The sequence below is a fragment of the Bombina bombina genome, chromosome 2 (genome assembly GCF_027579735.1).
Source record: "Bombina bombina isolate aBomBom1 chromosome 2, aBomBom1.pri, whole genome shotgun sequence".
Classification (NCBI taxonomy): Eukaryota; Metazoa; Chordata; class Amphibia; order Anura; family Bombinatoridae; genus Bombina; species Bombina bombina.
This window is the reverse complement of record NC_069500.1, coordinates 201,462,994-201,478,136: the sequence shown is the minus strand read 5'-3', so window position 1 is coordinate 201,478,136 and position 15,143 is coordinate 201,462,994. Positions and strand designations below refer to the sequence as shown.

The 15,143-nt window shown below is 35.9% G+C and overlaps 1 protein-coding gene across 1 annotated transcript in view; it reads left to right on the top strand.

The window, feature by feature from the left end:
- MAP1B (microtubule associated protein 1B) overlaps positions 1–13,651 on the top strand; it is a 153,167-nt gene extending 139,516 nt beyond the window's left edge. Inside the window, exons 6-7 of the mRNA XM_053701440.1 lie at positions 4,345–4,583; positions 9,014–13,651. Of these exons, the coding sequence (XP_053557415.1) occupies positions 4,345–4,583; positions 9,014–9,169 (395 nt within the window). The 3' untranslated portion in view covers positions 9,170–13,651. The remainder of the gene's footprint in view (positions 1–4,344; positions 4,584–9,013) is intronic.
- Positions 13,652–15,143: the final 1,492 nt, after the last annotated feature.

The following is a 15,143-nucleotide window of genomic DNA, read 5'->3' as shown; positions in this document are numbered from 1 at the left end:
ACTATATGTTTGTTGTAAGGCTTAACCTTACTCCTGATTACCAACAAATCAGTATAACTGAGGGAAGATGGATGTCATGCATGGCAAAAAACTTAGTGGCCAAAGAGCCATGTTACCACATAATATGAATGGCATATTACCCCATAGTTCAGCTATTTGTGTAGATAAAAAGATAGATAATCCCTTATTACCCATTCCCCACTTTTGCATACCCAACACAGTTATATTAATACACTTTTTACCTCTGTGATTACCTTGTACTAAGCCTCTGCAGACTGCCCCCTTATCTCAGTCCTTTTGATAGAGTAGCATTTTAGCCAATCAGTGATGACTCCATGGGAGGGAGCACAATGTTATCCATATGACACACATGAACTAGCTCTTTCTAACTCTGAAAAACTGTCAAAATGCACTGAGATAAGAGGCAACCTTTAAAGGCTTAGAAATTAGCACATGGTTTAGCTTTAAACAAAGAATACCAAGAAAACAAAGCAAATTTCATTATAAAAGTAAATTAGAAAGTTGTTTAACATGACATGCCCTATCTGAACCATGAAAGTTAAAATTTTACTAGACTGTCCCTTTAAGTAAAAAATGTATTAAATAAAATAAAATGTCTTCCATGTGAGTGAGATTCCAGAGGGATTGTCAAAACTTCTTGGACTTAGTTCAAATTTCATTGGGGCACTAAAGCCATTGCTTGAACACATTTATTTTTCACCAGTTTCTGAGGCTGTTTGACTCTAGTAAAGTTAAGACCTGGGGCTCCATTTATTAAGCAGTGGATGCTGCTTTGGAGCCCCATCGTTTCAGGCCCGCCTGTAACGGAAGTTAAGAAGCAGCGGTTGTAGGACCGGGTGGCAGACTGAAATCATCCCTATCCAATACGATCTGGGTGATTGATGGCCCCTGCTAGAGGCGGATTGGCCGCCGGTGATCAAGGGCCGGCATTGCACAAGCATTTCTGGCAGAATAACCATTCCATAAACATAAACAAGTGCAGATGCTTCTCTTACCTAGTTACTGCTGCCAAGTTACAACTCTGAAGGCGCCCCTCTGCACAACACCCAGTAACTCATCTATGATTGAAGTGCAACCACTGTGTTATTTCCCTCCTTCCAGTCCTAACTATGCCCTAAATAATTTGTACATGATGCACTGATTGGCGTGTGCTGTGTCCTACTACCCTATAACTAGTGAGTGCTCTCAGTATTTCACCAGCATCTTTGGAAGGCATGTGCACTGTGTTTGAAAAGGATGTGCACATGCACACCTTAGAGAGAACAGTGGTCAGCATTCTGTTTCCATAGCAACCACTACATTGACAGTAACTATAGACCAATGTGTAGACTCCAGACAGGTGACAGTACACCACCAGGAGACTGCGCCCCCCCCCCCCCCTCAAGTGCAAAGGTTCTGATCAAGGTTTTTTTTAATTTCATTATTATTTTTAAACAGAGATCTATTTTTAAATTGATAGCTGCTTCAAATGAATTTAAAGTTGCAAGCAGTGGCAGTGGGCCCCTTAAAGGGACACTGGACCCAAAAGATTTCTTTCGTGATTCAGATAGAGCATGCAATTTTAAGCAACTTTCTAATTTACTCCTATTATCAAATTTTCTTTATTCTCTTGATATCTTTATTTGAAAAGCAAGAATGTTTAGATGCCGGACCATTTTTGGTGAACAACCTGGGTTGTTCTTGCTGATTGGTGGATTAATTTAACCGACCAATAAAGAAGTGCTATCCAGGGTCTGAACCAAAAAATAGCTTAGATGCCTTCTTTTTCAAGAACGAAGAAAAATTGATAATAGGAGTAAATAAGAAAGTTGCTTAAAATTGCATGCTCTATTTGAATCACAAAAGAAAAAAATTTGGGTTCAGTGTCCCTTTAAGTGCCGGGATCTCTGTCAAGGACCAAATTGCCCGACTGGTCAGTGCACTCTGAGTTCTTTGCATAGTACAATACAAGTAGTGGCCAAAATTGTGGAAACCTTTGGAAAAAGTGTATTTTTTAGGTTTGATGGCTCATAACACCACTTTTTTTTGAGTAATACTATAAAATGATATATCAATGGAAAGATAATTTAATCTAGAATGTAGTGCAATACCTTTTATGAAGGATTTTTTTATTAGAACAGCAGTTATAAAGAAGAAAAGTGAAACACAGAAACAAATTATATATACAAACATTCTCAACATATCAATTAATACTTAGTTGGGTAACCATTAGCATTAATTACGGCCTTATAACGCCTTCCCATGGAGTGAACCAAGTATTTTAGTTCTGCAGCTGTTATAATGTGAAACCAAGATTGAATTATTGCTTCTATTAATTGGGTTTAACTGCTGGGTTGCTTCTGACTAACAAGTTTCTTTAGTCCGCTCCATAGATTTTCGATTGGTTTAAGGTCTGGGCTATTCCCAGGCCATTCCAGCAGTGGAATATGATTATCTTGAAACCACTTTTTGCACACAGCAGCAACATGGCATGGAGCTGAATCCTGTTGAAATATAAATGCTTTATTATCTTGGAAAAGATCACGTACGGAAGGCTTCAGTTTGGGCTTAAGTTTTTAACTTATGTATTTTTGGGCATTTATATTCCCATTAATCACGCAAATTCTGCCCACGCCTTTAGATGTCGTACAACCCCAGATTATAACACTAACTGGGTGGTTCATGGTACGTGTAATGCAATCAGGATGCAAATCTTCTCTGATTCTTCTCCTTACGTATTTTATGCCATCATTACCAAACAGGGAGATTTTGGTCTCATCACTCCAAATAACACTGTCCCATTGTTCAATGAAGGAAAGCTACTTCATATCAACATAAGCAAGTTGTGCTTCCTTGTTCTAGTTATTTGGCTATAACTTTTCATAGAATGCAGATAATTGAACAAACTTTGTTGCATTACATTTTTGATTAAATTGTCTTTCGATTGATATATAATTATGGTATTACTAAAATAAAAAGTGGTGTTATGAGTCATCAAACCTCAAAAATACACTTTTTCCCAAAAGGTTTCCACAATTTTGGCCACTACTGGTATGCAAAATGGGATGAACAGTTTACATCCAAGATAAAAAAAAAAGTGATTCAAAATCTGAATGCAGACAAATTTGAGCCTTACTGACCAGAAAAGACCATCCTAAAGCTAAACCATAGTTTTTATTTTGTAAAAATGATTAATGGTGAATAAATAATAAGCCCTTTGGTGGAAATTAGTTTAGTTAATAATCTGATATATGCCATACCCATTACCTGACCTATTCAAATATCAGGGATTCCATCTTTTCTCAGCAGTATATATTCAGACCTTAATTCTTCTGATGTTCATAAACCCTGTTCTGTTAAGTTAATCACTTGAGTCATATACTGTAAACAATAAATTAGTATGGTTGTTATTATGTGACACGTTCACATGACTGTAAGTTAAAGGGACATTAAACACTAAATACATTTTATAAGCATAGTATTGAAGTTATTTCCTACCTTCCTCTAGTCATGGGTGCCGCCATGGTGAAATCTATGCTCTGCTTTCCAGTACTGATATGTTTGCAAATGTGCAGCAACTCTCCTTCAGATACCTAGGTTTCAAAATAGCGGCACCCATAATTAGAGTGGGGTCAATTAAATGTTTTTAGTGTTTAATGTTCCTTTAAAGCAAGTAATAGCTTGAGGGCATATACATGATACCCTTTAGTACATATATGATACCCTTTTAAAAACAGGCATAAAATACACTTAAAATTCAATACACAAGGATTTAACTTTATTCTTTTTATAACAAAAAATGGTATAAATTACTGATAGGTATTGAGACTTGCTTATCAAAAGGACATTGAATACAAAACGTTTAAAGTGTGTAAATAAAGAGAGGCATATTTAGACAAACTAAGAATATATTTTCACAAATAAAATGTACAATAAAGCCGCTTAGTAGTTAAGCTGTCAGAAAAAAGTTTCCCTTTCAGCAGAGAAACGTCTGTTTAAAAAAAAAACAACTTCAAATTTTTTTTTTTTTGATGGAATAAAAAGCCCAATGACTTTAAAATCCTTTATACGTAATTCTACCCATATTTTTGTAAGTTACAACAGTTTCATTATTGTTGAATTGCAACCAATACAATTTACAAAAATATTCTCACCTGCTTCTGCTCAAATCTAATCGTACTCTGATAGCACTAATTGTTAGAATGTTCGTGCCAATTTTTTTTATCCATCTCTATGCAAAATTAAAAACATTTTTATTAGTGGTTCTCTAAAGGCTCAACAAAATATTACTATGGCATATGTGAAGGCATCTAATAACTGCTGGATTTATTTTTCTTTATGTAGGAAGTGGAACAAATAAAACTTCAAAATCAGCTGCTGTGCCACCTGGACCACCAGTATATTTGGATTTGGTTTATATCCCTAATCACAGTAACAATAAAAATGTGGATGTTGAGTTCTTCAAAAGAGTCCGGTCCTCATACTATGTAGTAAGCGGAAATGATGCAGCAGCTGGAGAGCCAAGCAGGCCGGTCTTGGATGCTCTTCTGGAAGGCAAATCTCAGTGGGGCAGCAATATGCAGGTATGATATTGTGCTTTGGGATTCTTAACATTCTGGAGTATAGACATAGCTATGAAAGTAGCTGAGTCTGGGAGAAATAATAATAAATAAAATAACCACTCTACTGTCTGTTACATGCTTAATGTAGTGTTAAAAAGTATGTCAGTTTGTTCAACCACATGTAAACTGTAACTGTAAATCTACACTGATATCAATCAGTGCACCTGTAAACTACAACGCTTGACTGTACACTAATTTCTTTGTAAACCTCTGTCATTTAGACAACTGTATCCTTTTGTGCCAGCCAAGGGGATTACTCTTGCCTCATTAACCCATATATACATTTAGTAAATCTCAATTACAATGGCACCTTCCATATTACCCCTATAACTCAGGGTTTAATTGTTGCCCACCATGCAATAATACTGATTGATGTACTACAACACTGCATATCTCAGTGGATCAGGGACATTTTCCCCTCATTCAGGCCTCAAATAACAACCATTGTTGAACATGAACTAATTAAAGCACTGCTTATACCAAAGGTGATCCCAGTGAAAGGCTACCATCCTCTCTGCTTAATCTAGTGCCCATCCATTTTCAGTAATGTCTGCCCACTCTTACTTGTGTCACACAGTCTCCAGCCTCTGAAAGCCAACATCACACTCTCTTTCAAAAGAGGACATAGGTCACACATCTCAGACAGTCAAGGGCCAATCCCAGCTCTGTCTGAATTAAATAATATTGTGGGCTCCCCTACTGTTGTGGGGGCCTCTTGGTGTTGTAGGCACCTTTCAGGAGGCTTGCAGGCAGACTCCTATGCTTATGTGGGCAGCTTGCTGACGGCACCCCTGCTGCTGGAGGCAGATTGTGGGTGGGTTACTGGGGAATATTTACCCCTCCAGCTCCCTCTTGGTCCCAAGCATATACTTGAATTTTGGTACTGAGGCGATACAACCAATCTTATCACCAATGTTACCGACAAGTAGAGGGCGTGCCTCCTTGTCAAAGCTGGAGATGAAGGGGAGGTGAAATGCGTCTGGAAGGTTTAGACTGTGCAATTGCTTGTTTTTTTAATTAAAATGATTGTGCATTATTTTATTAAAGACAAGTTAATATTTAAATGGTTAACAAATATAACACTGAAAATGAAAACAATATAATACTCCGGCACACACTTCACAAATGGAGGATAGTAACGGGGGCAACATCTAAAACATAACTTTTAATATGTAAAGGTAAAAGGTGTCAACATAACACAGAATAAAAACACTTAAAAAACATAAACACATAATACTGCTGTCTGAGTAATAAGGGAAAGGATAACACATATCCTATAGTACATATATACAGTATACAACAGAAGTGAGTACACCCCAGTGCAATAGCACTTAAATGTCAAATGATTCAAAATTGTACAACCTAACAGTAACTGCATAACTGCTAAGTTTTACAGTAGGGTATTTGCCCTTATGTAAAATTAAAAACTAACAGTTTAGATTTACTATATTAAAAATACTAGCCCCAAAGCAGGAAATCAATGCAACAAAAGTCAGTGCACCTTTCATTACTGAGATTCAAATATTTTATTCTTTTCAATACTTTGCATGTCCACCTTTATTTTTGATGACAGACTCAATCCTCCTTGGCATGGAGGAAACCAGTGTCGTACAAATTTCTGGAGATATGTTCTGCCCTTCTTCAGAGATCATTTTTTCAGCTGCTCTTTGCTGTGAACTGCTGGTGCAATGCCGCCCCCTGCAGATTTGTGGCGAATCGGCCGCTAGCAGGGGGTGTCAATCCACCTGATCGTATTCGATCGGGTTGATTTTTGGCGATTTCTGTCCGCCGCCTCTTTAGACCACTGCTTCATAGCTTCTGTTTCCGGCGATCCTGAAGGTTCGTCAGAAACACGGGGAATCAAGCTCTATTAGGAGCTTGATAAATATGCACCTATGCATTCACTGTAATAATCCTGACCAGGTTCACACCAGACATGCTGCACCCCATCTGAGCCGAAAAATTGTATCTTGGTCTTGGCCATCTTATGAAATAATATGCTCCCAATATTCATCAGACTTTTCATGTTGTTTAGCAAAGTTTAATCTTGCAGTTTTGTGCCAAAGAGCAAGCAAGGGTTTTTTCCTTGGATGCTATCTATAGAAGTTGACATTATGCAATGTCCTTAGCACTGTCTGAGCTGTCACCGAAACTCCAATTTCTATCGATAATCTCTGAGCCAAATCTGAAGCACTTGCCTGTTTTTCAGAGCTAGATTGTGCAAGTAGCGCACTGTCCGTGGCCTCCTGATTACTGCTGCAACTGCGTGTTGACTGATTTTTTAGTTGGTCATCAATCTTCCTGTATCCTTTTCAAACTTTGTGAAGTCTCACAATCAGATTTTTCAATTCCTCTGGCAATTCTTTTCCATGTGGAGACACAATGCAAACTTGCAGATAGACACAGCCCATTGGTCAAAAAGTTAGACTGTTCTGGTAACTATGCTAATGCAATTAGGCTAATTGGAAATCATAGGTGTACTCAATTTTGTTTCAGTGATCTAACTTGTGTGTCAGTGACCACAGGTGTATTCACTTTTGTTGCATTAAAGGGACACTGAACCCAATTTTTTTTCTTTCATGATTCAGATAGAGCATGCAATTTTAAGCAACTTTCTAATTTACTTCTATTATCAATTTTTCTTTGTTCTCTTGCTATCTTTATTTGAAAAAGAAGGCATCTCAGCTAAGGAGCCAGCACATTTTTGCTTCAGGACCATGGACAGCACTTGTTTATTGGTGCTGTCCAATCAGAAAGGACAACCCAGGTTGTTCGCCAAAAATGGTCCGGCATCTAAACTTACATTCTTGCTTTTCAAATAAGCATACCAAGAGAATGAAGAAAATGTAATAGGAGTAAATTAGTAAGTTGCTTAAAATTGCATTCTCTATGTGAATCACAAAAGAACATTTTTGAGTTCAGTTAACCTTTAAGTTCCTACTTTGGGGACTGTATTTTCAATATAATCTTTCTAAAGTATTTGTTTTTGATTGTTTATTATAGGAAATACTCTACTTGTCAACTTAGAAATAAAACAATTATTGAGGTTGATACAATTTTGAATAATTTGATATTTAAGTGATATTGCCCAGGGGTGTACTCACTTCTGTTGTATACTGTATATAGAGGCAGAAGAGATATGCTTCTTATCAATGGTCATAGGACAGAGAGGCCCATTGTGTAGCACTCAACGACTTGACAAAATGTTCCCTATACGCAAATTACACTATGGTTAGATGAATCCCACATGCAGTGGGCTGTCAATGGGCTTAGCGCTATACTGACGTAGGGTATACATACACAGTTATTAAAAAATGTCTGGGCATGATTCTTATCAGACCAACAAAAGACAAAGCTCAGACGAAACGCGCGTCAGGCATTAACCAGTCAGAGTATTTCTAAAGGGATTAATTGTGGTTGCCGTTTATGGCATATTTAGAGGTATCTAGAGGTATTTAAAGATATTTATCTGTGGCTCTACCTTTTGTTGATCTGATATTTCTTTTCCATTTGTCTTATGTGACGTCCCATGTATTGCTCGCCCACACCTTATTTAGTGCTACAGAATCAAAAAACCACTACATACATTTTCTGCACTTCCCTCTAATTATGACTGGAAAGTAGTGAAATATAAATTTCAACATGGCAGCACTGATGACTAGAGGGAGGAGGGACATAACCTCAATACTATGCTTATAAAATGTATTTAGTGTTTAATGTCCATTTAAAGGGACATAATACTCATATGCTAAATCACTTGAAACTGATGCAGTATAACTGTAAAAAGCTGACAAGAAAATATCACCTGAACATCTCTATGTAAAAAAGGAAGATATTTTACCTTACAACTTCCTCAGCTAAGCAGAGTAAGTTTTGTGTAAAAAGTTATACTTCACCTGCTCCCAGCTGCAGGTAAAAAAAAACAGCAGCCAATCAGCATCAGCAGTGCTGAGGTCATGAACTCTTTTACTGTGATCTCATGAGATTTGACTTAACTCTCATGAGATTTCATTGTAAACTTCTCTAATCTGAATAGGGAAATAATATGAGAGTGCACGAGGCTTATCCTTTCAGCTGTGACAGGACAGACATACTAATATGCTGCTTAGAAATCCTTTACAATGGAAGGTGGCTACTGAGGAGCTTTTGAGGTAATTTTTTTTTCTTTTTTACATAGAGATGTTCAGGTGATATTTTCTAGTCAGCTTTTTACAGCTATGCTGCATCACTTTCAAGTGTTTAAACATTTGGGTATTATGGCCCTTTAAGTAAAAAAAGAGAGAACATGAACAGAGAAAATGTAAGTTTAAAAAAAAAAAAAGTATCATTTTAAATCGTGAATTTATGTAAAAAGTTTAATTTAATTATTAATATATTGTTTCTAATTGCAGGTAACCTTAATCCCTACCCATGATTCTGAAGTGATGAGGGAATGGTATCAGGAGACCCATGAGAAACAGCAAGATCTCAACATTATGGTTTTAGCAAGTAGCAGCACGGTTGTAATGCAAGATGAATCCTTCCCTGCATGCAAGATTGAACTTTGAAAAGACCACCATGCACCTCATCACGTTACATTCTTAGTTTCCTGAAATAGCATCCACAGAATACAAATGTCTTAATCAACTGCAGAACTATACATTACTCCCCTGCCTCAAGCTGATACGGATGTTAATAATCTTTCCACCTTATCTATATGCTCCATTCAAACTGTTTCAATCACTGCAAGCTCACGTATCCAGGTTTAAAATACAGGTTTGTAAATCATGCTATTGCACACGAAAACCTTAGCCCAGGATGGAAATTTTTCTGTAGACTGAAAGACAATGAGAGAGAAGATTGGTGTGGAGCAGCTTCGATAAACCGGAAGATTTTGCAGCGCCACAGTAATAATAATAATGCTATACGACACATTTTATTATGTAATAATTTACAGCTACACTGCAGAGGCAGTCACACAACCACCTCACTGGTGGAATTTTGGTAGAACGTTTTTTTGTTCTGCATGACAGAGTCAGAAAGGAAGAGAGGACATTCTTATATTTTGTACCTTATTTTGTGATGAGGCACAGACAGAGTTCGTATAGAGACCGTGTAAGGTTTTGAGGCTAAGTTTGGTAAACAGCAATGTTATTGAAAAATGAGAAATCATTTTTCTATTGTTTCAGAAGTGTGGATAAAAAGAACAATGTACCATTCCAATCTGCAACAAAGCTGAGCTGTGCTGTGCTTTTGATTATCATCCTAAACCGTTGTGGTGTAGAGCTAAGCATGTTGGTGAATACCACTGAACGATAAAAATGTTGTGTCTAAGGCATACTCCTACTCAATACCACTTAGTCCACTCTGACGTATCACATCATACACGCGGCACACATTCCAGCTCACAGAGTACACAAGCAGAATACCAAAGCATATGGAGGTTAACACAGTAGACAATATGCCTTAGAATGTGACTTGAATGTACAAAGATACTCAATGCACTTATTTTTTAATGTCAGACAGCAAGTGTACAAAACATCCATGGTATGTAAGATTGTAGATTCACAAGAGTGTGCGTGCATGTAAGAGATTACCTGATGGGACATGCCATGCTTACCTGCAAGCACTTACGTAGGCCGCACTAATGAACAACAGCAGCTTGATGGGCGTTTTACCTGGCATGAGAAATTGGTTTGAGTGGTTATGTTTCTGTTGACCTGATTCTGTTATTTGTGTATGTGATTTGTTGGATTTATGAAATTTGGAACAAATGTACAGTTTTGTTTTGTTTTTTTGTTTCTCTTTCTTGTAATATTTGGTTTTTACTTTAATAACTCACATGCACATCCATTGTGTAGCTGATTTCAGAAGCAAAAGTATTGTTTAGTCAGTTACGTACTAGGAAAGAGTACGCCTTTTATTGGACTCAGTATTTTCAACATTTACTAAGAAAACAAAAGTCAGTAGAAATGCTGCACTCATCACAATTTTGTAAAAATAAAATGTTATATTTTGGCTTATGCTGCATATTAACCCTATGTGCGCTAAGCAGTTGAGAGAATCCAGGCAGACCATTGGTGGCCTCTCTGGAAGTGATTGGATAGAAATTCTAGAATTTATGTTTCAGATAAGCTCTTAGGAAATAATAAAAATGCACTGCCCACTAATTCTAAAAGGGACTGCAAATTCATAAAGCCACTTTAAGTAGTTTTTTTTTTATTATTTATGTTTATTTTTGGTACTTAAACTATATAGTTTTGAATTATTTCCATTGCACTGTAAGTCAATGAACAATGGTCCTGTTTTGGACATACTAAGTCAATTTAATGCTGTGAATTAGAAGATACGTTTGTTAAAGATTTGGTATGTGATTTGTGTAAACCATTTTTTTTTCAATAAGCAATTTTATGTATTGCTTTCTTATTTATGTAAAACTGCACATTATTTTTGTCTTTTTATATTATTTTTTGCAACACTTTCACTGTTAGTGGACGACTATTTGGAAACGAAAGTGTTAATCATGAAGGCTAATAAGAATATCCTGTAACTCATGAAAATTACATTTTTTCTTATTTATTTACTTCTCATGCATTTTTTCCTTTTCAAAACTTTTTTAAAGGTGGTTTTTGTACTCATACATACAAATGCTGTGTACATTTTTCCCTCATATGTTTGTCTGAAATGATCAAGTACAAATGAAATATAACTAATAATTATTGCCTTGCAAATTCAGTTTTTGCACTTTTAGCACTTCTCCTGTGAGAATGCAGCCTCTTCCTGTGTGTGATAAACCTAGCAGAAAAAACAGAGAACAATTAAAAACATGGTAAATTAGAGAAAATGAATGAGTTTACGCTTCCGCACGCAAGACAATGCCACTAATTTGCCAGACAATTTTAACTCTTTTGCTGCCAGAGAGTGCTGCAAAACAAAAGCTCAAAAATTAATTTCAAGGGAATAAAATTGTTAATTACACTTGATTTGCACCTCAGTTTAAAATATAATTTGTTCTGTTGCGTTATTTTTAATATATTGCTAAAAATAGAATCTCTCAATTTTCATGTAGATAATTTAAATATCCAAATGAATCACTTTTAAACATACTGCCAGACAATATAAGCGATATTTATCAAATGCCGACATCTTTTTGTATTGCTATGGAGCACAAACAGGGCAAAAATAAGTATGACAATTACAAAAGAAAAGAATGGGTGAAAAAAAACAGAAGACAGGGTAATTTTTATCTTAAAGTTAAGTATAATTATCAAACAGTGACTTCAAATATCCACCTTGATTATTCCTAATAAAATAAAGCCCATATTTAATTCCTGAACAATTATGAAATAAATACTTTTCAATACAGTTGATTCTTATATCCTGGTTACAAGTTACAAGTTTCTCTTGCAAACGTTTCAAAGTTTGGATGTCCTCTGAACAGAAAGACAAATCAGTTTGCAATATATATTTGGAGTTTGATGGTCGCGTGATATAAAATGACTCTGTTTGATAACGTTATGCTTAATTCATTTTATTCAGAGTGAATTTAAATAACATGAATGTGTTTTAATGAAAACAGAGCTATGCTACAACACACCGTTCTTGAGCAATACAAGACAAATGACATTTAGAACATGCAAAAAAAAAATGTAGATAACATGGACTACCATACAAATGTTGTGCTAAAGATACAATAATCTAGTGATGACAATTTAATAATTAAGAGTAAGACGGATGTAAATATTCCCTGAAAGTCACTGTTAGACATGTACATACACATATAGGTTTGATGGCACCACCAAATCCTTGCCGTATAAAAATACTAACAATTAAGTAACTAACTAGCGCATTAATATAACCTGTGAGTTATACATTGGGGATGTGTAAAGTTTATTCTGTTGATTTGTTACTTGGCTAAAAGGACTATAAAAGTTCCAGTGTGGCTGGAAAAGGATTATGTCACCTAACTAATAAGCAATGACATATTACCCGAGTTACATCTCTACATCACGTAATCTTGATGTGGACTGATATGTGAGGAGTTTGATAGAGAAATCTAATTTAATAAAACACATTATTCTTATCCTAATCTGCAGAACAGACTACAAAATAATTAGGGTAATTGCAGGAAACAGATGGAAGTTTTAGTAAAAGCCAATGATATACAAATGACAATAGTGTATCTCTGGCCTTTTATTTGTGCAGGGATTTAAAATAAAATAAAAAAAAATCTAATTTTGGTATTTAATAAATAAAACAAGCTTCCATATTTTTTAATTGCTTGTGATTCAGAAGATCATTTCTCAGTTTTTATCAGTGGTAATCTGGTCTCTTTAAATTATTTTCTTCAGACTTGAGGTAACCTAGAGAGGTTTAGTCAAATATCTTCCACTGATAAGAATGCAAATGGATTTTAAAATTATTTACCATACTTCCATCATTTCCTCAGCAGCCAAATAAAAATATCAAACAACATAAAACCAATAGACAAGTTTCATAGACTGTAATAATAAATGTTTATCAATGGTTTTTCTTCATGGCAAACTATATAAGACTTCAGGCAAATGGCAAACAGAATAGCAAAGAATGAAATTGAATTAATTACGCTTCTCTGCATTATTTTTATGGCTCCAGGCTCCCAATGTGAGGAGCTGCAAGCAATAGTCACTCAAGACTGGGCTGTGATGTAACAAGAAAGCAATTGTAGCAATGAACTATGCTTAAACACTTATGCATGCAGCCAATCTTCCAATTGATGGAGAGAAACAGTCTTGTGGCTGGCTGAGAAGCTCCGTACCCTCACTCCTCTCTCGTTCTGAATGGTGTTTGTGTCAGTCTGCAGCTGTGTATGGTAATATGTCCTATAACCCTGATTAATACTGCATCACCTGTATTCTATCCAGTCATATCTAATGTAGATCATTAGTTTACAGTGAAGTAATATGTAGTGCTTTTATGATATTTGTGTGCAATACCCCACCTCCACTGAGAATATTTGATGTAAAGGAAAAACAAATCTTGGTTCCACAATAAAATACAAATGTAGTAAATTTGGCTTGTTTGGTTATTCATTTGCACGTGTGAAGAATTATGCTGACATATGTACAGAAAAGCACATAGTAAAATATGTTTCTTTCATAAGATCGTCACATGTGGGATTACACATCAGTTGACTAGGAGGTGGCAGAAAAATACCTCTACATATCAGATCTTTAAACCCTCCTACTTTTCTTGTCACTTTTTGTCTCAATTAACCATGACTAGGGTGGCTTCAATCACATATTAAAAAGCAAAATGTGGACACTTGTTGGCCAAATAAAAGCTAAATATCAACTCACAAGTCAGATGAACATCCAGGAGTTAAAAAAAAAAGTAGCCAGTAAATCTCAGCCATTCAACTGGCTATTTTCTTGGTCACTTGAACAATAAGCCATTTCTCCTAATGGACAACACATGCTGACATAGCTCAATATCAACTAAAATATTTATTAAAGAAGCACTAAATAAAATTGTGTTTAAAAACTTCATCCTGATTTAACTGCAAGCTTTTAATCAGGCTGTACCAGCAACTGAAAAACCCTGTTATTTATATACAAATTTATATCTCAACAACTGGTTAATAAAATAGTATGCTGGTTCTTTTGACCAAATATATTAGTTGTTTTCTTGCCCATAAATTACTTAATCTGCTGGTTTTCCTTATACTGTTACTTAAACTTTATTTATTCAACAAAAGAGGTATTCACATAAACCTAGGACAGTGATAAGTCTCATTACATACATAGACAATATTTCACATCACTTCCAATACAAGGCCTTGATGCGGTAGTATGGCCCAGGAGTCGTTGGTCATGTTTCTACCCCTCATTTGTCCCTTTTCTCTAAAATAATAATAACAAATAACAACATAAAATAATAACATGCACCAGTGAAGTTTGGTGCAAATCCTACTTACCCGGAGCGCCCCCAGGCCACCAGCCACCTGCTATTCCTCTGAAATAACGCAAGTTTGAGAGAGTTATGTTGGAAAATTGGGCATTTTATATTGCAGTGCCAGAGAAGCACCAGTTTCCTCTCAGAGTCTCTTTTAATATGAATTCACTGTGTTTAAATGGGTATAGGACTCTTTCTCTAACAGTCGCTGGTAAGTGTAGTAGGTATAATTCCCATTTCTTTATGAATCGTGATATCCTGTTCACTATTTCCCTTGACATCTGCCTGTTCTACGAGCATTTGGGTATGTATGTTAGCAAGAAAAAATTTTTAACGGTGGGGTTATAATTTTGAACAAGTGTATTCAACCCGTCAAAGACAGGGGAAGCTTATCCCATCCTCACAATAACTCCCTTATGTTTGTGACCGTCTTACCTATGTTTAATGAATATAGTTTATTTGGGTCTACGTGGATTTGCATGCCTAGATATTTAAATGTATCCTCCGTCGTTTGAAGACCAATACTATTGAGGGTGTTATGCTTAGTGTTTTTCAGCCACGTGGCTTCGGATTTGTCTTTGTTAATTTTTTAGCCAGAGAAAGTTCCGA